The following is a 24,534-nucleotide window of genomic DNA, read 5'->3' as shown; positions in this document are numbered from 1 at the left end:
AACATTCTTTTGAATAAATTAAGTTATCTCGATTGTATTAATGAAGCAAAAAAAAGTCAATCGTTGTGAGAGTTCTTGCAGGTCCTTTTAAACCAATTAACGTTGGGTATTTTGTAATCTGTGTTTTTACACGATTCGTACTAGCTTTTCTTTATAGATAACTTTTTTGTTTTATTATATTTAGTTTAATTAAGCGTTTATCACGCCTTTTGCATTATATTATAATTGTTATGTAAGTGTTATATGTTTTTTTTTTCATCTTTACTATTAATTTTATGAATGCAAAATTAACTGTGTGTGTGTTATGCTTTCATGGTATCATTATCACATAATTATCTTTTTTTTTATTTATTTTTTTCAAATTAAATTGATTTTGATACAATACGACTATAAAAACGATACAGCTTGAATCCCAAGGATAGGGATTTTTTACTTTTTTTCACTCTTTGACGGGTTGATGTTTGAGATAAGGGGTTGGGTTAGTTCTTGAAACATTTTTGTCACAAACCGAAATCTACGAAACGGTTCACTTATTAAGTTAATTCTAAATCATTCTTGATAGCTTCTTTTTAAGTTAATTCTTCAAGTAAAAATATATTAATATATATGTCGTATTTGAAAATGTATCATTCATATCGAACATTGAATTTTGAACTAAGGATTGCGACCCCCAGGTCAACGTTCACTCGTTACGAAATCAATCATAGCAGTATCTCGTAACCTAACAAATAAAAATAATGAATTTATTTTCATCGTATTGATAGTCGCAAAATATTTAATTTTTTTTTTATAGGTCAATCCAATGAAAATTCCGTAAAGTATTCCGTACTTATAATGATCTAACAGAAAATGGTTTCTTATTTATATTGATTAATACAATTTAAAACTCGCTTAGGCTCCTACATATTTCCCTTAGACAGATGCATATAATTTAAATGTACTTATCTATAAAAAGATACTATCGTCCGGTCATATTACAGGGACATCAACTCCTAGTTTATCGCGATGTGTTTTTGCTTGCGACTTTTTAAGTAAGCGATAGTTACTTGTCAGTCAACGGTGTGTGTTTCATTTATCAAGAATATGATATTGCATATGATGGAATGGTTACATTAAATAATATAATAACTAATGGATGAGTGCAATGTTTAATCTATTGATATGTGTGGTTTCAGTGACATTTTATTAAAATAAAACCACCACCGGTCGGTCTGTGGTTTCTGTCATTGCTCTTTACAAATGCTTAGAACTAAATCAAGTGAAGTGTTTATTTATTGTTATTTTTTTCTTAATCTTATAGACACGCGATTAAATGGACCAACTTCACTAATGTTTATTAATACACTGCCAGCCATAGCACATAAGACGTTTTGGTCTCCAGGATAAGACCATTTACAAGTATTATGGTATCGAGAACAGAGATCATCACTGACATTGCTTGTAGGGTGAGCTAGTTTAAATTTTACGCGCTAGGGATACCAGTTATTATTTTACCAAATATCGACAATTTATCTATAGGTCTGAAGATCTTAATTCAAATGTTTGACGGCGTAAAAATACATACGACCGTTTGCCTTACCTTAAAAAAAAAACTAGATGTGTTAAAATTATCTGTTGTAAGACGTGATTTTTTTCACATTCCTAATAAATTAAAAACATCGTATAATATGCTTATGTATTTCGAGCACATTACCCTCTAATTTGTGCAATCATGTATTTAACTGGTCCAATTACTGACAAAAACATGTTTTAAAATTTTAATTCGACTATAAGATTAACGAGAGCTATTTAGTTTTTTGTTCATAATTGTGATGGTTTCTTTCAATAGAATTGCAACATTTCGCTTCTACTAAAAATAAAATCTATTTAAAGTACTATATAAAATAAATGCTTTTGAACCCGTGTTATTTGTGTTTTAATGCTGAATATTTTGCCGCTTAAATTTTTTTTAATATAAGAGGCAAAATATATTAAGTTATGGTCGAGCGAGTATAAGAAAAAAATAGTCCAAGAGAAAACCTATGACATTTAAAAAATACGTTGTAACAAAAGATATTTTCCTGTTGCGTGCATATATAAAGGATTTTTATAGAATTCATAATACCATATAAAAAAATTGTAACTTTTGTGTTAAAGATAAAATATCTTTAAACAATTTAAATATTTAATTGCATTAATTAAATTGAAATATTCAAATTATACCTCAAAGAGCGTAAACCATTATTTAATTAAACTTCAATCGCTACATAAATTATTCAACCGGTAATCATAATAATGCAATATTAACTATATTACTGTATAATGATAACCGTCATGGAGTAAATTCGTCTAGCGCATTCGTAAGTAATGAACGGTCTCTCCGTTCCGTGGTGTCTAACTATAAGTCGCTTAAGTAGTACGAAATTGGTTAAGAAATTAATGGGATGTAAAAATTGGTGCTTTAATATATTAATGATAGTAATACACTGTTAATTGTGAGTGTCAGGAATGATTTCAATGAACGTACCATTCTGTAATGATTGAAAGTCTTATATTGAAATTATTTTATTACCAGCTTCCGACCGCGGCTTTGTCCACGCGTGAAGGGGGAAGGAACGTGTTTGTTAAAATGCATTATCAACGGAGAACATTGAATGCTTCCTTACTTTGTGCTTTAACTGAGATTAGTCCTGTCAGAACACAACCCACGACCATAAACGTCAATTCCTTATAAAGCTGTTCTCGTAAAACCTTTGCCTTAAATTCCTTGTTTTCATTGGACAACTCTGGCAGAACGAAGTTATACTTTAATGGGATAATTTTAAAAATTAATATAATATATCTCAAATGCTCGTAGAAAATATAATTATGGTATTTGTATAAATGGTTCGATCTGTAATCGGTGTTAAGATGACGTTAAGTCAGTAATGAGATATATGATAATTAGGTACGCGATAAACATTATCCTTTTATATAAATAACGATGATTAAACGATCACGAAATATAACGGTGTACTTTTTTGTTAAGACTAATTTATTCCCTTGTTTCTTATTCATTTGTCTTCAATGCTGATAGTAAGATCAATATTAAGCTGACAATTATTATCGTTCGATTAGTTCTTATTTATAATAGTTAAATAAATAATACAAAATTTTTCGTTCGGTTCAATATTTTTAGATGTAAACCGGTGTATTGTATTTTATCTATTAAATATATCTGCGAGGAGATATTATAAAGCACAAATTTGTCTATTCTATCTTGAACACGTTCCTGCGCTCTCATAGTCCTCATAGCTCTCATAGGGATTAGAGACTCCTAGGAGACTCCTAGGAGACTAAGAAATTTCTGAGTTACGGCCACCGTCACAACGTCAGATTGTTCAATTCAGAATAACTCCTTCTCTAAACTCCCACGAGAGGAGCAAGTAAGTTTTTTGTCCCAAATGCAAGTACGTTTTTTTTATCTTTCTAAATCTTGATAAATTTTGTTGTTGGTATCGTAATTAATAACTAAATGTCATAAAAGATCAGCGCTGCTCTCGAAACTTGCTCAAATTTCACAAACATATGCAAGACCCAATATGCTTCTGACTTGACACTCATTATTTCCAGTGACTTCAACAATTACCTCTTTAAAAAAAGAAATCATATTCAAAAGCTACATGTAAAATTACTCTAAGATTCCGCAAAGTAGAAAACCCATCTATTAAGTTAAAACAAATAGATACAAATCACCTTTCAAACAGTCCACGGGAGTCAAGATATAAAAAATGTCTAGCAGTAATAATGCGTTTATCTTTAGGTTTGTTTTGTAACTCACGTTCCCTGTGAATCGATTAACACTCCATACGACCGCCTTGTAATTAATCTTGGTCTTGTTAAGCTTTGAAAAATAGTGCTCGGTAAGATTTCTTATGTAGGTATAAAATATTATGGCTTCTAACGCATTAGCCCTGAAGCTGTTAACGTTTTATGTTATTTTTGCTTTCATATTGAGAAATGTGTATAATAAACACTCGTCTAACGTTTTTAATTATGTTATTTGTTTTGCGATTCCATTATCAAAGATAAAGACTCAAATATTTTGTTTCTCTTTTCAGATAAATCAAGATGGAATACTCAATGCTGTTGTCAGTGCTCATACTTATCGTCGCATTATACCAAGTTGAAAGTGCACCCTCGAGAAGATCAAGAGCCGCTTTAATACCCGCAGACGAGACGACTTCAGAACGAGAGAGCAAACTTGAAGATAAATTTAAGGATGGAACAACACCAGTGCCAGAACCGACAAACAGAAGAAACAAGGCTCTTAATCTATTTGGAGGCTATTTCCCATCCTACTTATCGTCAGGTCTCGATTACGCGGAAGATGATGATGATGACGTCACTTTCTCAGTAAATGATGATCATTTCGACGACGACGATTTATCTCGGACCATTCCTTCGAAGCGTCGTCAACAGAACAAGAAAAAAAATGGTAGTGGTAGCACCTTCCCGAATGATAACCTAAATTCGCTTCAATACGATAATTCACCAATCTTCTACATCAGATTACCCCCAACCCCATATATGTTTGTACCAGGCTTAGGTTATGTTTCTCAGCCTCCTTCCCTCGGACCAGCTATGCCACCAATGATGCCTCAGGGAGTTCCTCAACAAGTTGCCGATCCGTTTATCAACTTGCCATTAGACTTTGTATCTAACGGCAAACCAACGGGCGTTTATCAATGGAGCGGCGCTTCAGGTTATCCAGGAGGGCCTGTCGATCCTTTCGGATACGGACCATCCCAACCTGTCATGCCGCCAGTTTCTCGTCCGAGTTACAATGCGCCATCATACTCTAAACCAAAACCACAATCAGTTTCAAACAATTCAAAGGTCACCAACCTTAAAGGACCATACGTTTTTAACGGAAAACCCAACGATAGTGTTTACGTTCTTAGGAACACCTACAACTCAATATATTCAGATGCTCTACAAAACTTCTATCCTTAATCATTTATCGTATCAATAGGAAATAATAATGACTCGTATCGAGTCGTAATATGCTTAGACATTTTCTAAACGTCATTAGACAATATCCACCCATTTCGTTAGTACTATACAGTTATAATAACTTGTGATCATTAATATACAGCTTAATAATTGATTTTTAAAACTGCTCATAAACATTATTTTTTTAGAACAAGGTTTTCTAGGTTTTTTTTTTCTTTTTGGTATATTTGATGTCTAACATTTTTCCTCTCGTTTGTTCAATCTGTAGGATTGTTTTCTTGAAACGGAACGAAATTGTGTATCAGGAATCCCGGGAATCGTGGTATTTGATTTGACCAACGAGCGTGTGGTGATATAGTTCGTTGTCACATGGTACCCACTAACTTACCGAGAGGATACTACTAATGTTGCTATTACCAACATGATATATCATATTTTACACGTTATATACGAATACTATAAGTTTCAATCGCTTTGGTTTCTTTTTTTTTTCATTTAATTCTAAGCATCTGCTTATTAATAAAATTAAATACCTATTTTAATCGAATATATTTTGTAAAATCGTACTTAGTACACAAATAATACGTAAATTATAGAAATAAAGTAATAGTAATGTGAAATTATTAATTCAATGTTAAGTAAAATACTAATATTATTCGATTCCTTAACTCAATTATGTGAACATGAAAATAGTTTCCATCATCTATTTAAAATTATTGCTCTTAAGATCAAAAACCATTCGAACTGACAAAACAATAGTTTTGATATCCATATAATATTTTACATTAAATAAGTAAGTATATTGTACTTATTGACAAAACCTATAATACACATAGATTGAATAGTTGAAATTAGTAAGCATACAAAAAATATCTGTACTAATAAATTTCTTTACAATATTGGTTTTAAATATTCAATAAATATTTCGTGTTTTTTTAAAAGATATTTTAAAAAAACACGAAAATTAAAACATTATGATTGATATAAATGATGAATATAATTTTAGAATAATATATTTTTATTTATTTCATGGATTAGGTTTTTTAAAATTAATCACAAGACTTTGTAGCCTACAATTTAGTCAAGCTAGTTTTTTAAAATAGCAATTTTTAAAAGAACTTAAGATGTATTTATTTTTTAATTTAATTTATTTCTTAGAATTTAAGTACAATTTTTTAAATGGTAAACGATCCGTCCGATAATTATTAACGAGGTATATAATTATTACGATTAAGTGTAATTTCAGTGTGATCATAGTGATTAAATTGTCGAAAGGAAGCCTTAATTATAAGAACAAAATGTAAAAAAAATTAAGTATTTAAATATTTTTGCATGAAAATTTGTCTCAAATTAAATTGCAATCGAGTTTTGTAACGTTATTATATTATATTTTTAAGTTATATTATTAATATTATATTTATTCCGTCCAATAAGAATAAGAACTTCTTGAACGATACATTAAAAAAAAAATCAGCTGTACCTACTTAATCGAGGCCCAAATTCCAAACTGTTTTAAACATGAAATTTAAAAAATAACATAGCATGGTTGGAATATGCAATACACTGTAACAGATATTTAATTTTTATCTTAGGTTAAAACGCATAATAAAATACTCGTCAAATATTAGTATCTAAATAATAAAATTATAATTTTTATATTTTTATAAATAAAGGCTCAGTATATTTTGATAAGTCTTGTATGGTTCTAGTATCAAGTATAATTAAGATGGTAACAAATATTTTTATGCTTAATTATAAAAATTCTTATTTAAATAAAAATAAAACGAATCTTAATCATTGTTTTATTTTAATCCCTACAATAAGAATATACTATAATACAATATTATAATTACTGTATGTAAGTACACTGCTATAGGTGTAAGATGGTCAATCTGTACCTTTCTGCTTTGTATAATGGTTGTGTAAGTTTTCCCCATACTGTTCAAATTAAAAACCACGGACTATATATAATACGATTTTACATAAAAAATTACAAACTTTTCTAAGTCGTCGCTATAAAAATGAATAGACAATTAAATATTGGCATTGCAGAACTATTACATCTCTTCCATCGTCAGTGCGCCACTAAACTTGGGTACTAAGATGTTATGACCCTCGTACACTATCTCACTCACCATCCACTGGCTCAGCCACAAATCTTTGTTTTTGCCGCCAATCGGAACAGAAACAATATAAATTACTGTTTGGCGGTAGAATTATATATGGAGTGTGGGTGGTTCAGGTTTGCAGAAAACCCTACAACAAAGAAGAAAACAAGGTCCAGGTCACAATTTATATTTTAATTTTACCAATTAATTAATTATAATCTTATTCTTATTAATAGTAAAAATGTAATGGTTAATTTAGCGTATTATTTGATATCAAATAACGTGGCTATTAAAAAAAGCTTGGGGTTAATACTTAATTTTCATGCAGAGTAAATAATAATTCAATTATATTATGTCATATATATACATATTAAGTATGAGTTAATTTAAATTTCGGAAAAGAGTATCTACTCATTTTCTTGCCGATTCTTCTCGGTGGAATCTATCTATATTTTTATTTGTTGTTTAACTTTAAAGTTAAACTCGAAAAATGACGATTCAATAATGTTCGTTTGATGAGCCAGTTATTATAAAACAAAAGGCAAAGGAGCACACGGAACGAACAATGTGCAGTCCGCTTTTACCATGTGTGCGTAACAACGTTGTTAAAATACTTGAGCCAGTGTGCATATAGGGCTGCCAGAAAAACCGCGAAACTCCCCTAAATTTTAATATTTGCATAGCATTTTGTTTAAAAATCGAATACTTTTGTATATCTTACTAACAGATAGTCATCTGTAAGTATATTGAAAACTAAAAGATTTTTTAATTTTTATTTATTAAGTAATCTTTTTATTAGCCCAAAAAGTGCATATGAAAACAAATAAAGGAATAACTATTCATTTATTAAATAATAACTATTATTTAATAAATTTGGCATGTTCATAAACTTTTTCGTTGTTCGTTAATATTTATAAACGTACTTCAATAGGCTGAGACTGAAATAAGTTTTTTAAAGTAATTGTAGCTTTCAAACCACTTTTGCTTAGACGCAGACGGGTCGCAATCTGGCATGCATTTCATGTTCATTATTTGATATCAAAACAAAATATTTTTGATTGATTTATTGAGGTAAAAAGAAAACAAATGTTATAAAAAGAAGTTTATATAGTTATTATCTAAGATTACAAAATAACTATAGCCATAATCTATTAACAGTTATGTCCAAAAAAAAATTGTAACTTCGCTACCATCTTATGGGCGTAGAAATGTTATTTCATTATTTTAGATAATTTATATTGCAACCAAGTAAATCCATAGCTGTGAACTTCGTTGCAGTCCCATTCGCCTGAACTTCAATGTGACAACTCTTTCTCCAGCTTCGTAATATTTTATAACACTAACTGTGAATAAAACTTTTTTCGGTGAAGAAATTTAAAAGACTTGTTGAGTCTAATTAAAATCAAAAGAAAATCTATATGTAGCAGAAATATAGATAATCAATAGATTCTATGTGTATTATCACCCATGCGGACAACGCCTATATAGCGTTTCCCATAACTATTGCTCGCGCAACGACATTTGTGAAACATTAGTGCACACATGTATGTGAAGAAAATTCAGCAAATTATTAGTAACGCCAATAAAGCTCTTAAGTAAATTCAGGTTCACATTTAACAGGGGCGCACCATTTTGCCAAGGTTTTGGGATGAGGTAAACACCCATTGAAAGATTTTCTGACGTATTCATAGGCTTTTGAAGAATAAAAGTTTAATGTTAAGCAAAAATTTCGTATCGCAGGCGAATATTTGACTTCCTTCTTGCCGGCACTATGTATATAAAAGATACGAAATAGTTCAGTTGCTATTACATTATGACTTAAACGATTATGAGCATCAAAAGTCATAAATTTTTTTACTAGTTTAAAGGAGTCGTTCTTTAAAATATTCTTTAATGAACAATTTCTTTCTTTTAAGCGCCGCACTGTTCCCTGCAATGTTTTCAACTTTCTTTGAGTACGAACTCTTAAAAACTTATGTTTTTTTAATTCTTTTTTTAAATTACTTTCCCGAGGAGTATCTAACATAGAATCCAGGTCCGAATCTTTAACTTTGGAGTCTATAGGTGTATCTTGCCTTGATTGTTCATTCATTATGCATGAATTTGAAACAGCACTTTCATCTTCAAAAGACACATTCTCAATTTTGCACTTAAAACCATCAGTAGTAACAGTAACATCTTTTGTTTCTATTAGTGGTGCTGAAATTGGTTTCTTATAAATTGTTGGTTTCGATTTTTTTTTAATTAACCGACGTCCTTTTTCTGTGAAATACATGTCTTCCTCTTTAAAGTGTAATGAACATACAACACAAAATTTCGATGGAAGCCAATTTCTATCCTCTCTGCTTTCACGTATAATTTTTATCCATTCATCACGTATAACGAAATCTGTTGGAAATCTGCAAGAATAAAACATAAGAAATATTATAAGTGGACATTACTATCAGTTACTAACACTAACTATAATGCCAGTATGAAAATAGATGAGCTATTGTGGAGTAAAAAAAATTAAATAATCGAAATAATGAAAGAATTTCACATAATACAAACATTCACATATATAAATGTAATAAATTTTCATGTGTACAATTTTATCATTTCATCATTTTTAAATTCAAAGTTATAGTATATTATCCTAATTCAGAGGAAAATATTGTACTGTAACCTGGCAGCACCAACCGATTTTCGTCGAGGTTTTGTGTTCCCAGTCAATAGTAACAAATAATAATTTTAAATTCATTTCAAATTATTCTTAAACTTAAACTTACTTATGAAATGATACTCCATCATCCTTTTTCAATTTTTGGGAACAGTTTTTACAATATTTAAACACACAAGACGGCATATTTAATAATTAAACTGACAGTAGTCGTGACGTATTATCAACAAGACGCTTCGTTTCGTACTACCCATAGATAATACATTGTTTGTATTTGCTTTGTTGGCCGCACTTTAGTGTTCTGTGCGCTCCATCTACCTTTTATTTAATAAACTGGATTGTGAATCTACTTTAATATATAAAGTTATACATTTTGTATGATAAGATTATGTAACAATCAAAATATGCATAACCTGAATAATGAAAATGGAAAAAATAATTGATTAAAAACTTTTATTCATAACTTTTATATTATTATACATCAAAATTCAGATGGAAAACTTATTTAATTAATTATAGCCTATTGTTTTAAAATAATTAACAATACTTACGGTGCGATGTCTAAATTACCATTTGTAATATCAAAACGCAAGTTCACAAAGTGTTGTCAAACAGCTGTCAAAATTAGATTAGCAAAGCACGTATGAACGGGAAGTGTTAAAATAATAAAAAACATGAAAATAAAACAATAAACCAATAGGCAGATGTAGTTAATCGGGTTTGATATAAGTTTACGTACCTTAAGATGATATTTGAGACTGTCCTTCAAAACATGTAAAGGTGCGCTCACTTGTGACGTATATTTTGTCCAAACTTTATGAGAAAAATGTTTCTGATTTATCCCTAAACAGTGTGAGAAATTTAGTGCCGTAATGTTTCGAAGTCGTAGTTGGTTCGGAGGTGGCTGGGGTCGACCCAAAAATCCTCATTCATTAGAAAGATTAAAATATTTGCACAACATACTTTGCAAAAACACAACTGTGTCTGAAAATAATCGAGGTATCTTAGTGGAATCTTTAAGGTGCATAGCAGAAATCTTAATATGGGGTGATCAAAACGACAGCTCCGTTTTTGAGTAAGTATTTAAACAAATAACATTAAGTTTTCACACAAAAACCTTAAGTAACACGTTTGTGTGTATTGAGTTCAAATCTATTTATCATATTATCAAGGTTAATTTATTCTCTAGACAATGATAAGTGAATAGTAATCAAATATTAAGGCCATTAACAAAAAAAAAATAAAAACATTTTGAGTTTAGTTATTGGGGTTTAGTTAATGGCTATAAACATTAGTAACTTTATACATAAATAAACTTTGTTTTGTATTATATATTTTTATTGGAGTCAAATACCAATAGTGTCAATTTAAATTTAAAATATAATGTTATGATATCTATTATTACAGTTTTTTCTTAGAAAAAAATATGTTATCATATTTTTTGAAGATTATGAGACAAAAATGTGGTGGCTCCTCATATGTTTGTGTGCAGTTGTTACAAACTCTCAACATACTCTTTGAAAATATAAGAAATGAAACATCACTATGTAAGTAGTAAACATTTCTGAAATTACTTCATTTAATTATTAAAATCATATTTATTAAGTGAACTTTGAATTCGAATAAATACATGATGTTATAACATTTCATCCCAAATCAAAATTTCATTAAATTTGATGAAATCTGCATGTATAATTAATTAAAAAATATCAGCAATTTTCCTCCTTTCTTAAAAAGTATAAAACAATTTCAGAAATTAATTATAAGATTACTTGATATGTCTAATCATCACCAGCTGTGCCTAACATTAGCATATAAATTTTACATAAATCAAAAAGCCACTTACATATTACATAATAATAATTTATGTTTCAGATTATTTATTAAGTAACAATCATGTTAACTCAATAATAGTTCATAAGTTTGACATCTCCGATGAAGAAGTGATGGCGTATTATATATCATTCCTCAAGACTCTGAGCCTTAAATTGAATAATCACACTATCCACTTCTTCTATAATGAGGTATGGAAATAAAAAAATAAATATTTGTTACAGCTTATTAACACAAGCAACTTTATGTGTGTGTGTTGTATGTGTGATGTTATCTGATGAAAACTTATTTACCACTAGGATAAATTAGTCTTAGTTTTATATTAATATAGTAAAAGTATTTCTTTGTTTTCTCTGTATAAGGTATTGGTTTTACAATTTGATAGGTTTGTACAAATTGGAGTTAAAATATGCTAAGCCAAAAAACATATGATTAATGATGTATTTAATTCTTAGACAAAATAGCACTTAGTGCTTTTCAAATCATCAATTAGTTTAATGTGTGAAGCAATTTATTTAATAATACACACATAATATGAATTGTGTTGAAATAGTTTCTAGGAAATGAAATTATTTATTAAATTTATATAACATACATTATATATGAATATGTAAATATGATTACATACATATTTTGTTGTACATACTAAAACTTTCTCTTCTTACAATTAGCAATAACATTGTTTTAATTATGATCTCCGCTTTTTTATTTGCTTTTGTTTTATGGGGACTACAGGACTTGCAAATATATTTTATAAACAAGCCACTGTATACAACCTTTCAAAAAATGAAATAATATACATTTTTATTTTCTAGAGAAATTCAAAATAGAAATTGAATATATGTATCCATATTATATGAATTTCTTTGTAATATTTTTTACTTCAAACATAGCAATGTATACAAAGTAAGGCTTTACATGTTTTCTAAAGTATAATCAATGCACCTTATATCCATCCAATAAAAAACAAAGTGGGATTTAACAATAGCATTAAGATATGTGTTTTTTATTACAGCATACAAAGGACTTTCCTCTTTACACAGAGGCTATAAAATTTTTCAATCATCCAGAATCTATGGTTAGAATCGCAGTACGTACATTGACTCTTAATGTCTACAGAGTACAAGATGCGAGTATGCTGCGTTTCATCAGGGATAGGTAAAATTAATTATTATTACTAATATAAAATTTTGTAATATGTACTATTATCCACTGTATAGCTAATATATTTTTAATACTAGATATTTTTTCTTAGAGGTTGAAGGTTGTTAGTCAGATTACGGTGTATGTAATTAGCAATAAATTAAATTAAAATTTGTCCCTTGGATTAAAATCTGGCATACAAAATATTACAGTTTTGTCATAGTTATCTATGTTATACTATTCGGAACTAGCTTAAATAGCAATTTTTATAGTATTGCCAGTTAAAAAAATTTTTCGACAGTTACAAAAAATAAATTGTATGAGCAAAATTAATTTTATATGTATATATATCTTAAAAAAGTATGCATTAAAATAACGCTTAGCGTATCTTAACTCGAGAGATGGTTAAGAGTCAATAGTAGTTTTTATTTCTACAACTAACAAAATATTTGTCTTGTAAAAGTCTTGGCAAGTATGCCCGTTTCTCAAAAGCTCCTTTCACATTTAATTCATTAGTATTGATTATTTATTAGACGAATTATCTACTAGTCGTCGCCCACGGCTGCGTTCGCGTTGTCGGTGTAGATTAGACGTCAGGAGTTAGGAATAGAATGTAGCCTATGTCTTTTCCCGGGACTCGAACTATCTCCATAGAAAATTTCATCTAAATCGGTTCAGCGGTTTAAGCGTGAAGCGGTGACAGATAGAATTACTTTCGCATTCATAATATTAGTATAGATATAATTTTTATGCATAATTGTAATGCTTTTATAAATGTTACTTTTTTTTATTTCAACATAGAACTGCAGCTCCATACTTCAGTAACCTTGTATGGTTTATCGGCAAACACATACTGGAACTAGACGCGTGTGTCAGAAACGATGCTGAGTGAGTAATTTAATTTATCTTAATTGAATACTTTGCTCTCTTTATACAGTAGTAAATCATATTTATCAATTAATTCATTAAAATAATGTCACAATTATGTCTCTAGTGAATTATAGATATATCACGGAGTTGTTACAACATTGAAATGACATTTTTTTGTTGTAGACTGAATATTTTTAAATCTTTTTACTATTATTTAGTATAAAATAGTCTTATTTAGGCTATTTTATATTGGAATTAAATTATAGTTCTGATTTTTTTTAAGAAATATGCAAGTAGACTGTTAAATGTGGCCACTGATAAGTGATCTCCACTGCTGATCGACACTGTGAGAAACATTAACTACTAATACCACTACCGCGCCACGTAACATACTAAAGGCACTAAGATGTTTTGTCTCTCTCACTCCTTTTACTGACACGGGCTCTGTCAGTGCCAGTTATGACCTTCATATCGGAACATAACAATTATTTCTTTTTGGCGATAGAATACGTGATGCGGTAGTTCCTAGTAGTAGTAGTTCGGTAGTAAATATAAATCGTAGATCTTTAGAGTTACTATTTAAGAGTGGCCTATAGATTTGTAGGTATTAAAAAAAATATTGTAAATTTATTTTCAGCCATCAGTCACAACAGAAACTTGCCGATTTAGTGGCCGAACATTTGGACCACCTACACTACATTAACGATATCCTATGTCTAAACATTCCAGACCTCAATGACGTATTAACTGAACATCTCTTGCACAAGCTCCTGATTCCTTTATATATTTATTCCCTAACATCCGAATCTACGAAACGTCCCGTTACATCCTCTCCTTACAACAGAGACCATTTGCAAAGCATCGAAGTCATTACGAGGAATTTGGAAGCGATATTAACAGGGAAAAGTTCAGATACGCCTCCGAGACTGAACTATCCAATGCAAAGACACGAATCCGAAGAGGAAACAAAGCCATCCGTGTCATCCGTAGTCGCTCTTTTTCTACTGTCGCAAGTGTTCTTAATAATAACCCACGGACCAATAGTCCACGCTCTCGCTTGGATAATATTACAATCCAACTTATCAGTATTCGAAGAGGGCGCCACTAAGATATTGGACGTGTATGTAAGTCATGCAAAGTCGAGTGTCAAATTAGAGTTCTCGAAGCCGCAATTGAGTTTGGAAAAGGCTTTGGAAAACACATCGTGCTCTGAAAGAGATTACACGACTCCAGAATTTGCTGGTGCTAAATCGTTTGGATATGATACTGACCATTCGAGCTGTGATCTCGATCCTGAGTTGGTATCGAATTCACTCCCGTCCACTTCTCATATAAGCGAAACATCGAGCATCGCTCACGATTCCACCGAAGATTTGGTGACCCAAATTCAAACGGTCAAATCTGGTAGTTCAGTGACCCTTGTTAAAGAAAATATGCCGGATTCTCCTCTCCCTGATTCTGGTATTGAATCGACTTCCTCAAAGGCTGTGTCGGATTTTAATAATATAACCGATGAAGAAAAACAAAAGTTGTTAGGCGTAAAAACTACTAGTACTGCTGAGCGCGTTACAACTGTAGAAAATGTCTTAGAAAGAGAAGCGAAGAACATAGACAAAAGACCGTTTTTAAAAACAATATTGGATTCCTTGGACTGTAGTGAAAACGATTATAAAGCGCTTTTTGCGCTGTGTTTGCTTTATGCTTTAATAAATAATAAAGGTAATTATATATATTTTTTTAAATATATAATTATTTTTTGTCTGTAAAATTTGAGTGATAATTTTATCCTAAGATAAATGTGAAGTCAATGTTAAAACATTTATACGCTATATAATCTTGTTCCGCAAACGCATTTTAAAATAACTTTTTTTTCTTTATTGCTGACCTGGTTATCAGTGGGTAAGATATGTTGTTTACTTTATTCCTTAGACATATTAATTGATAACTTAACTTATAACAGGTTTTATTTAAATAAACAATTAATTTACAGTCACAATAATATATTATCGCATAGTGTTAATGTTCATTCAGATAATTTAGAGACTCGTATAGGCACTTTTAACTCATTTAAAATGAGTATATTTTACAGGGAAAAACCGTTAGTAAACCTAGTTAGGCTATTTAAATCTGAATTACTGATATTACAGTTGCAATTATTAAATTAAAAAAATGTGCAATTTGTGTTTTGACTAAATATCATAATAATCTAATATTTTATATAAACAAAGTGTATATGTATTTCGAATCCGACCCCATTCGAGAATCAATGAAACAATCTATACTATTATAATATTATAATGAAGTTAAATTTATGTTTTTCCTGATCCAATTCTAAAATTTTCATTGGTAGAAAGTTACATTTGAAATAAAACTAGTTTTTAACGGATTTAATCGCGTCACGTCACCACGAACACTGCAAAGTGCTCGCAACGTCGGGATGTTAAAAATAATTAATATACGCGATTAAATCCGTTAAAAACTAGTTTTATTTCAATGTGTAATAATCGCGAAAAGCTACATTATTCTTGCTATAGAATATACCTTATATTTATGTCATGTATTTTGGCTGAACGGATCATAATTTTAATCCAATAGAAATACGTCAAAAAAACAAAATATGTTTAGAAGATCTCACCAATTTCAAATTGTGTTTAACAAAAAAATCTTTCACTGCGAAATGTGTCAGAAAGCTGGTTGTATCTCTCTTTATAAATAAGTTGCATCCATGCGAAGCCGAGGCTCTAGTAATATTTATAAAAACCGGTGGCTTCAAACCAAGTTGTTTTTTTTAGATGTATTTTTACATTGCCGTTAGTTTTATTTTATAGCACATTTATACGAGACAAAGTGATCAGGTTGAAATCTATCTTCGTAAAAGTTTTGATGTGATTTTAATACATTATTTAATCATTATAGGTGTTAATCCAGAACTACTGGATACATTGCTGTACCCCGATATAGATGATGTTAGTAAATCAAATGTACCCACAAATTCCAATACAAAACAAGAATCTACGTCAAGTGACAATACGGAAGAGTGTAATCAGTCTGAGCAGAGGATGATTGACAGTTTCAACGCGCTTTTCATTTCGAAACTTATGGTTATAGCGAACTTGAGTTGCAAGCCTGGTAAGTTTGTATGAAATGCTTTCATAATATATTAAAAGTACTGTTTTAGTGTTCACAATCTCACAAATATATTATATAATCTGGTAGTTCTGTTCAACAAGTATTCACTATTATTATATTCTAAAGCTATTTTACTATAACGTTAGAAAGAGATAGTTATATCTATATCTGCTCATTTAGTTAAGATCTTGTGTATGTCAACATATTATGGGCTAAATCTAAATTTTAAAAATCACTGTGTTGATTTTACATAGTCTATATAAATAAAGTGCAACATCTAGTGTGTTCCCAATTACAAAGGTGTAAGTAATTTTTCTACTCCCCCACTCCTTTTCCTCTATTCTGTGGACTTTTATAATATTCATTTCAATTCATAATATTATTTATAATTAATAATAAACTATTTCAGCATCTAAAGTACGGCTCGTAACGTGCGAGTTAACTGTTCGTCTGCTGCGTACCGCTATGCAGGGCAGTACTGGTGTTGCCAGCTCGAGGCATATTTCCACTGCAGATAATTTACGAGGAAGAGCCGCAGCGTTAGCGCGTAACTTTTACAAGTGTGACGACATATTCCTGGATATGTTTGAAGATGAGTGAGTTTTTCGACGAATTCCGCTTTAGTCAAAAATCGTTAAATATATTATATAAGATGATATGATAATTATTTATGTTTGATAAGCGTATCTTCAGATCCATTTAAAGTTTATCTCTGTGTGGGGTTATTCCAATAGATATTGCGAGATGAGTAAACGTCCTCTGAACGTGGAATGGCTGTGTATGGACGCAGCTATACTCTTACCACCCACGCGCACGCCAATGTCTGGGATTGCATTCGAAAAGCGATTACCCAGTGGAGAGGTACAGTTTAGAGATATATATTAGAACAAATTTAGAGTAGGCAGGTGGAGGAACTACATAACAATTCCTTACAACGCCAATACACTATCTACCTTGGGAACCAATGTGTTATAACCCTTGTGCCTCACCTTCACTGTATCACCCTTCAAAACGGAACCCTATATTACTTAGTATTGGCGGTAGAACATTAATTATTAAATTTAGTAAATCATTTCGTAGATAATTTTATGATTTTATGATATGGTACAGTAAAATTGCTGCTTATCAAGTATCGGTTATAGCGCTAGCATATAAAAAAAATGCCATAAATTTGTATTAAATTCAAACAGGCATTTAATACTGAACATTGCTTATTATCGGTTATTTAATAAAAAAATAACTTAGAAGTATGTTTATATTTTTAAATAATATATTAATGATTAAGTTAGGTAACACAGCTTAAAAGATTGATTTGTTAGATAAGATATTATTATTATGTACAGATGGAAAGAGCCCGTCGTGCTATAAGGACGTTCTTCCTCATAAGAGATCTATACTTGAAACTGACTGGGAAGACAGAAACTCAACTGCCTCTAGCGAACCCCGCCCCTTTCGTGCCTGTTGGAGACACTTTGGATCTCAGTGAGTTGATACGTCATTTCAATTTTATTATAATGACAATAAATCTATTATTACTGATAGGCCATTTTAGGAAGCTTTAGTTAAGTTTCCCGGTATATTTAGATTTTGATGTGTATTTTGTCAGCAAATATTTTGCGTATTTTGCTACAAAAATGTTGCATTTTAAATTGATAATAAATAATGGTATCATGTGAACTCAATTATTATATTGTCGCTGGACTGTTATCATTAACAGTCCAGCGACAGAGATACAATAATGGCGTTTGACATACGCCATAGACTAAAAATGAGTCTAGAGTTGTATATATAAACTTTGGTTCAAAATGAGCATACACTTTATTCATTTATATGCATTTTTCTTTCATTGAATAATTCTTAAATAACTAATATAAGATTAAGACATCCTACGAATTTTACACTATTCTGGCTTGCACATTTTTAATTATTATTTTTTTTAAATATTAATTGATTGACGTGTTTATGACTTAGACCGTATTTATAAAAGTGTTTTCTTATTTTTTTTACAGATGATTCGGATCTTATCTCTTGCGATATAACACAGAAAGATGGAACATGGCATCATAGGTTCCTCGCCGTTGATAATATTCAAGTGATCCTCGTTGAGCCGGATAAGCAGAGGCTGGGGTGGGGCGTTGCAAAGCTTGTCGGCAGCTTGCAGGATTTAGAGGTAATTCAAGCCTCGAAAACTTAAAAGATCAATTTAGACAAACAAAACAAAGTTAATTAAAAAAAAGGTGATATACAATCAAATCAATTATATTAAAATAAACTTCACAATGAAGCGTTTTTGAATCGTCGATATTAAAATAGTACCACCTAATGATAGTATTAATACCTATTAATAATAAATGATTATAATTTTATTATCAACACTAATTTGTTTGTTTGTATTTAAATTAGCCTAAACTTCGGAACTTATGACCTAATTCAAAAAATTTGTCTGGTAGAAAGCTACATAATTCCTGAGTGCTATAGGGCTTAAGTTATATTTCGTCATTTTATATAATAATAATTCGCACGCATGAGAGCCGGAGCGGGTTGCTAGTTTATTATATAAAGGTACTTATGATAAGTCGTTAGTTAGTATTTTTCATCCCAGATACAAGGCGATAAAGAAGATCCACGATGTTTACACTTAACAATACACAAACCGCGCATCGGGGCGCACGGGGCTCTGCCCCGTACGGTGCTTCTGAGAGCCAAGTTCAAATTCGATGACCACATTCGAAGTATGGCAGCAAAACAAAGACTGACTAAGGTACTATTTTTTTTTTTTTATATAGAGATATGAATGGTTGGTTATTGTATGGTGTGACTTTCGAAACAGTAAAAATAAATACAGAGGATTACTCGCAAAAAAATTTACGTCGCAGAACTATATAAATAACCACATAAAAATAAATAAATAAAATAACTCTAGTTCTTAAAATAATTCTTAAAAATTTTAAAATATGGACTTTCGAGTATTTATTTTACTGTTTTGACACGTTTTAGATTTGTAATTTGTATATATTCGCTCTGATAACTAATTCCTAATAAAATAGGAGGATTAACATCTGTAATGACTTCAAATATGCAAAATATATAGAATAGATGATACGTCCAAGCTTAATACGTGTAATATTACGTACAATTAAATTAATCAATAATACGATCTTTGATGAGATTTAAAAAGGGCCGATATGGCTCAGTGGTTAGAACGCGTGCAGCTTAACCGATGATTTCGGGTTCAAACCCAGGCAGGCACCACTGAATTTTCATGTGCTTAATTTGTGTTTATAATTCATCTCGTGCTCGGCGGTGAAGGAAAACATCCTGAGGAAACCTGCATGTGTCAACGAAATTCTGCCACATGTGTATTTCACCAATCCGCATCGGAGTACAAGAGTAGTGTGGTGGAACATGCTCCAAACCTTCTCCTCAAAGGGAGAGGAGGCCTTAACCCAGCAGTGGGAAATTTACAGGCTGCTAACGTGAAAATGATGAGATTTAATGCATCGTTAACAGGGCCGGACGAAGTCCCGGCAGAAGAAGATGCAGCAGATCGGGCGCCTGCTCGAGGTGAGCGGCGTGTCGGCGCCCGCGCCCGCGCCGCGACACCGCCCGCTGTTCGCGCGGCCCGCGCTCGCCGCGCGCCGACACTCGGGTGAGCGCGCGCCGCCGCCACGGGCCCGCGGGGGCGGGAGGGTCTCGTCAGCAAGTCTGACCGCAACACACTCTAATTTTCTAAACTTGAAACAGTCTCGCTAATTACTGTGCTGAGTTTAACCCGATACACAGCAAAATAAACAAGTAACCGAGTCCGTCACATATTTGGGTGATTGTCACAACGGCTCGTGGACATTGGCGCTGTAATAAGATTTAATTCGTTACATCACCAATGCGCGAGCTACATTTCGTCCTTGATGTTATGTTCCTCGTGCCTGTGATTACACTGGCTAACTCACCTTTCAACCCGGTACACAACAATACTTAGTATTGATGCTTGAAAGTAAAATATATGATGAGTACCCAGGTAGGCTTGCACGATGCCCTATTTAAATAACTGTAAAAATGAACATACACTCATCTTGTTTTTGTGCTATGTTTTGCATTTTTAGATATATGAACTTTTGAAAATGTAACAGGTCTAGACGGGGACGACACCGAGCGTCGCTTGCGCCGCCCGAGCGGACACGTGCTCAAGGACGGGATCGTGGTGTATCGCGAGCGGACCACTAGCAGAGAGAGGTACGGTTTTAAATCTAGCGCCTAAATGTACCTTCGGCGTAATATTATTGTACTCAGTGAGTCAATTGTGTACATGATTTTTGATAATTCCGTCAGATATCTGTTTCTCGTACATTCCAGTTTAAAGTTAGTCTGTCTATAAGCTCACAAACTTTATCGTGTTAAATCTTGTTTGTGACTTTTTTGCATGAACGCCGACTGCACGCACGAAAGAGCACGACTCATTGTTACGTTTCGGCTGAGTCGAGCGTGCAAGCGAGAGCGCGGAACAAGCGATAGAGAGGCACGATTGGCCTAAGCGTCCGGCTTGTGACGCATCTATTTCTCTTCCACTCTGTTAGCCGATGCGTACGAGTAGTACGTTATCACGTAAAATCATCGTCCGTAAACTGACCTTACAGACCACAATTGTTTTTATATTATTATTGTATAATCTCCATAATATATATTCACATATAATAATCAATCGTATTCAATTTGTTTTTTTTTTTGTTTATAAACCAGATTTTAGTCTGTGGCAATTGGCATGTGAAAGTTGTGTTACGACTCAGAAGAAAAAATTGGAATATCATTCATTTCTATAAAAACTTTTTAGTACTCAAACAAATTTGTTTTGGTATAATTTTATTTCGTCATAATGTCAAGAATATTTTTTCCTTTCTAGAATGTCCAATATGTTTAATTTCGTTCAGTAGCGTATCGCGAACCAGCAGCGCACACGCCTCTAGAGAGGGCTCGCCTCGGGCGCGCTCGGAGGAAATTCCGCTCGAAGATATCAGGAAAGTTTCTGGGTTGGCGGCCGCCATACCTTCCACTAGCTCACAACAGGTAACGTTTACAAGTATAAAGAGACATTTTTTAAATTAATATTAGTAGCAAGGGAGACGTACAATAAAAATAGATGCGCAATTTTCATTTATTGTATTGATTGGTTGTGTTAAGTGTTTCGTAATAAAAGTTTATATTGTATGTTTGTGTGCGTGAAATTGTGTTTCTTTAATTTCATTTATTTTGTTCCTATATCGAAATTGAAGTTAATAATTTATTTTGGGTATTTTATTGGTGGTATAGTTATCTTAGTTACGACGTATTTACTATTAAACATTTGACGATTTTTTTTCTAAACTACAGGTTATCCAACCGTCGTTATTGTTGTCTGTTTGTAAATATTATGTAAAAGATTCTACAAACTCAGATCAGATTTAAACGACTGGATATGAAAAATGTTTTATAATGAATGAAAACTAATGAAAATTTTGAGTCATGCAAGGTATCTAGTATGATGAGTTTCCCTTCCCATTAAGTCACTATTAGTGGAAAGCCGTTACTAAAGGCGCCGTAATGTATATGAAACAAACAATTATGGGGAGTGGGAGTTGGACTAATCCAAGGGCTTAGGATCGAACCAGTGACATCATCGCTAGCTTAGCTTATTAAAAAAAAAAAACAATTCCAACTAACTTCTTAATCACCCTCTGTGACATGGACCTAACGTTACTCTTATATACTCTTAAGCTTGTTTTAGAGCATGCTATGTAACGTGTGTTTTAATTGTGTGTGTCAAAGCAAACTCTCATTTTACAGCCGCTAGAGGGCGATACTGGAGAGTGAGGTAATTAATTTATTGAGTAAAATTCATGCTTTATCATTATCGCATCTTAATAACAAAATAAATTATTTATATATATATCATTATGACATTAATTTTAATAATATTCATGTTATCATTACTATTTAAAAAATATGTTAAATAATACCTCACTTGCCAGTATATCCATTTAGCAGCGCATGCGCGAAATAATGTAATATAGTAATTTTAGTACGCCTTACAAAGACTATTTTAAATATATATATACTTATATATCATAGCATTTAGTATGCATTGTTTATCAGTGCTTTTTTATTCATGTACATATATGTATTAATTTAACAATATATATCAGAACTAATGTATTCCGGTATATAATAGAAACGTGTAGATTCAACTAGAGTTTTTTTTTATAACAATAGCTTTAAGATACGCGTAAAATAATAGTTAATGCATAATTTTAATTCGTGTTTTTTACTTATTTATTAAAATACAAAGTCTTTTAACATACATAAGGGACAAAATGACATAACTTGTCTCGCAATACAAATACCTACTATTCCACTCTATAAATGTTATTTTCAATTTTGATTTCGATATGTTACTGTTGAAGCTCGAACTACGGTCAATCTTAAGATTTTCCAGTGAAACTTAAAATTTATCTATTATGAATGGTAAATTGGGATTCGAACTTTTACCATCATTCACTTGGTAAATCTTAGGACTTACATGTTAGATTTGGTTAGGTTGGAATGGAAAAAGTCCGAAAAAGTCGTCCCTTCATAATAAATACTTACATTTACCAACTCATGACGGTATATCTTAGGTTTTACTGGAAAATCTTAAGATTTACCTTAGTTCGAGCTTTTACAGTAACATATTTACTCATTTGATAAGTTTTAACAAGTAATTATCATTTCCAGAGTACACCCAGCACGTCACAGCACCCGAAGCTAACGAGTACGTCTTCAGAGGAAACGTCGTTCATATCAAGCGAACCGCGCTTTAAACGGAAAGGAATCGTCGAAACCATTTGATATTAGTCCAATCCTTGACAAGTGAAACTTGATTTGGTTAAAATCCCATTTTAAATTGGTTTCCGAGGCTAGTGATGTAACAACATTATTTAATACACATTTCTCTTGTGATTTTTCTATTTATATTTAAAGTAGATTTGTTTTAACAGGTATCAGAAGTGATAATTTATTGATTTTTAATAATATTTAATATTCTTTAGTGGGATATAGAGGAACAGTTATAGAGCAATATAATGGTCCGACAACACTTTACGTTTCTTTTGCACAGTCAAGTTGATCGATAACACAGCACCGCTTAAAGATATAGTTTTAATTCTTGGTATTTATTTGTGTGGGAACGAAATGATAATAAGTTATAAAATGTTATGTAAAGAAACATTGTAGGTCGTGTTTGATTTGCACAGGTAAACGTTTTATCGTCCGCAAACAAGCGCTTAACTGCGCAAACTTAAAACAGAAAGGACGACGTAGTAACTTGCGTGAATCCGCGCGGAGCGGCTAGTATGTTATCATAGATAATTCTTACATAAAAACCTGTCTCTTATAGATAAATGCGAGTGATCATTTTTATATTTAAAACATGGTCATAATTAAACACTTATTCTAGTTCAATTGATTTGTAAAATAGCGTTTATCTTGATCAAAATAAATCATACATTATCAAAATCAAAATATACTTTATTCAAGTAGGCTTTTACGAGCACTTTTGAATCGTCATTTAACAAACTATATTAAGTAAAGCTACCACCGGTTCGGAATGTAGATTCTACCGAGAAGAACCGGAAAGAAACTCAGAACTCTTTTTCAACATCTAAAAATTTTTTTTTTTAACGTTTTCCGAACATAAGAGCGTTCATTTGGACTCCGTGAGATTCGACGAGTGAGATGTGCGGTAAGATGATTGCATAGTACGGATGAGTAACTCGATACTGAGCCTTTTATAATATTTATTGCTATGGC

At 31.6% G+C, this 24,534-nt stretch overlaps 2 protein-coding genes across 6 annotated transcripts in view; both read left to right on the top strand.

Moving 5' to 3' along the window:
• LOC125066048 overlaps nucleotides 1-5,248 on the top strand; it is a 110,742-nt gene extending 105,494 nt beyond the window's left edge. For both annotated transcript variants that reach the window (XM_047673943.1, XM_047673944.1), the window contains one exon: nucleotides 4,080-5,248. In XM_047673943.1, the coding sequence (XP_047529899.1) occupies nucleotides 4,090-4,974 (885 nt within the window). In that variant the 5' untranslated portion in view covers nucleotides 4,080-4,089 and the 3' untranslated portion in view covers nucleotides 4,975-5,248. The remainder of the gene's footprint in view (nucleotides 1-4,079) is intronic.
• A 5,122-nt stretch (nucleotides 5,249-10,370) lies between these two features.
• Nucleotides 10,371-24,307, top strand: LOC125065797 (protein CLEC16A homolog). 4 transcript variants are annotated; one of them, XM_047673628.1, is made up of 18 exons: nucleotides 10,371-10,816; nucleotides 11,149-11,288; nucleotides 11,617-11,765; nucleotides 12,590-12,732; nucleotides 13,519-13,605; nucleotides 14,225-15,306; nucleotides 15,484-15,486; nucleotides 16,504-16,716; nucleotides 17,126-17,312; nucleotides 17,451-17,577; nucleotides 18,060-18,198; nucleotides 18,726-18,886; nucleotides 19,319-19,477; nucleotides 20,227-20,365; nucleotides 20,847-20,949; nucleotides 21,642-21,777; nucleotides 22,534-22,561; nucleotides 23,461-23,540. In XM_047673628.1, the coding sequence occupies exons 1-17, from the start codon at nucleotides 10,614-10,616 to the stop codon at nucleotides 22,558-22,560; spliced, it is 3,198 nt and encodes a 1,065-aa protein (XP_047529584.1). In that variant the 5' UTR covers nucleotides 10,371-10,613; the 3' UTR covers nucleotide 22,561; nucleotides 23,461-23,540. The 4 variants fall into 4 exon arrangements, with proteins under 4 accessions (XP_047529584.1, XP_047529582.1, XP_047529581.1 ...); XM_047673626.1 differs by lacking the exon at nucleotides 22,534-22,561 and having other exon boundaries at nucleotides 21,645-21,777; nucleotides 23,461-24,307; XM_047673625.1 differs by lacking the exon at nucleotides 22,534-22,561 and having other exon boundaries at nucleotides 23,461-24,307.
• Nucleotides 24,308-24,534: the final 227 nt, after the last annotated feature.

This window comes from Vanessa atalanta, chromosome 8 (genome assembly GCF_905147765.1).
Source record: "Vanessa atalanta chromosome 8, ilVanAtal1.2, whole genome shotgun sequence".
Taxonomy (NCBI): Eukaryota; Metazoa; Arthropoda; class Insecta; order Lepidoptera; family Nymphalidae; genus Vanessa; species Vanessa atalanta.
Note: the sequence above shows the minus strand (reverse complement) of the source record. Positions and strands in the feature narration are given on the sequence as shown.

Coding starts and splice junctions, on each gene's coding strand:
- LOC125065797 (XM_047673625.1), top strand. CDS start 10,614: ATGTTTCGAAGTCGTAGTTGGTTCGGAGGTGGCTGGGGTCGACCCAAA. Junction 10,817..11,148: donor AACGACAGCTCCGTTTTTGA/GTAAGTATTTAA, acceptor CTATTATTACAG/TTTTTTCTTAGAAAAAAATA. Junction 21,778..23,460: donor CTTCCACTAGCTCACAACAG/GTAACGTTTACA, acceptor TATCATTTCCAG/AGTACACCCAGCACGTCACA.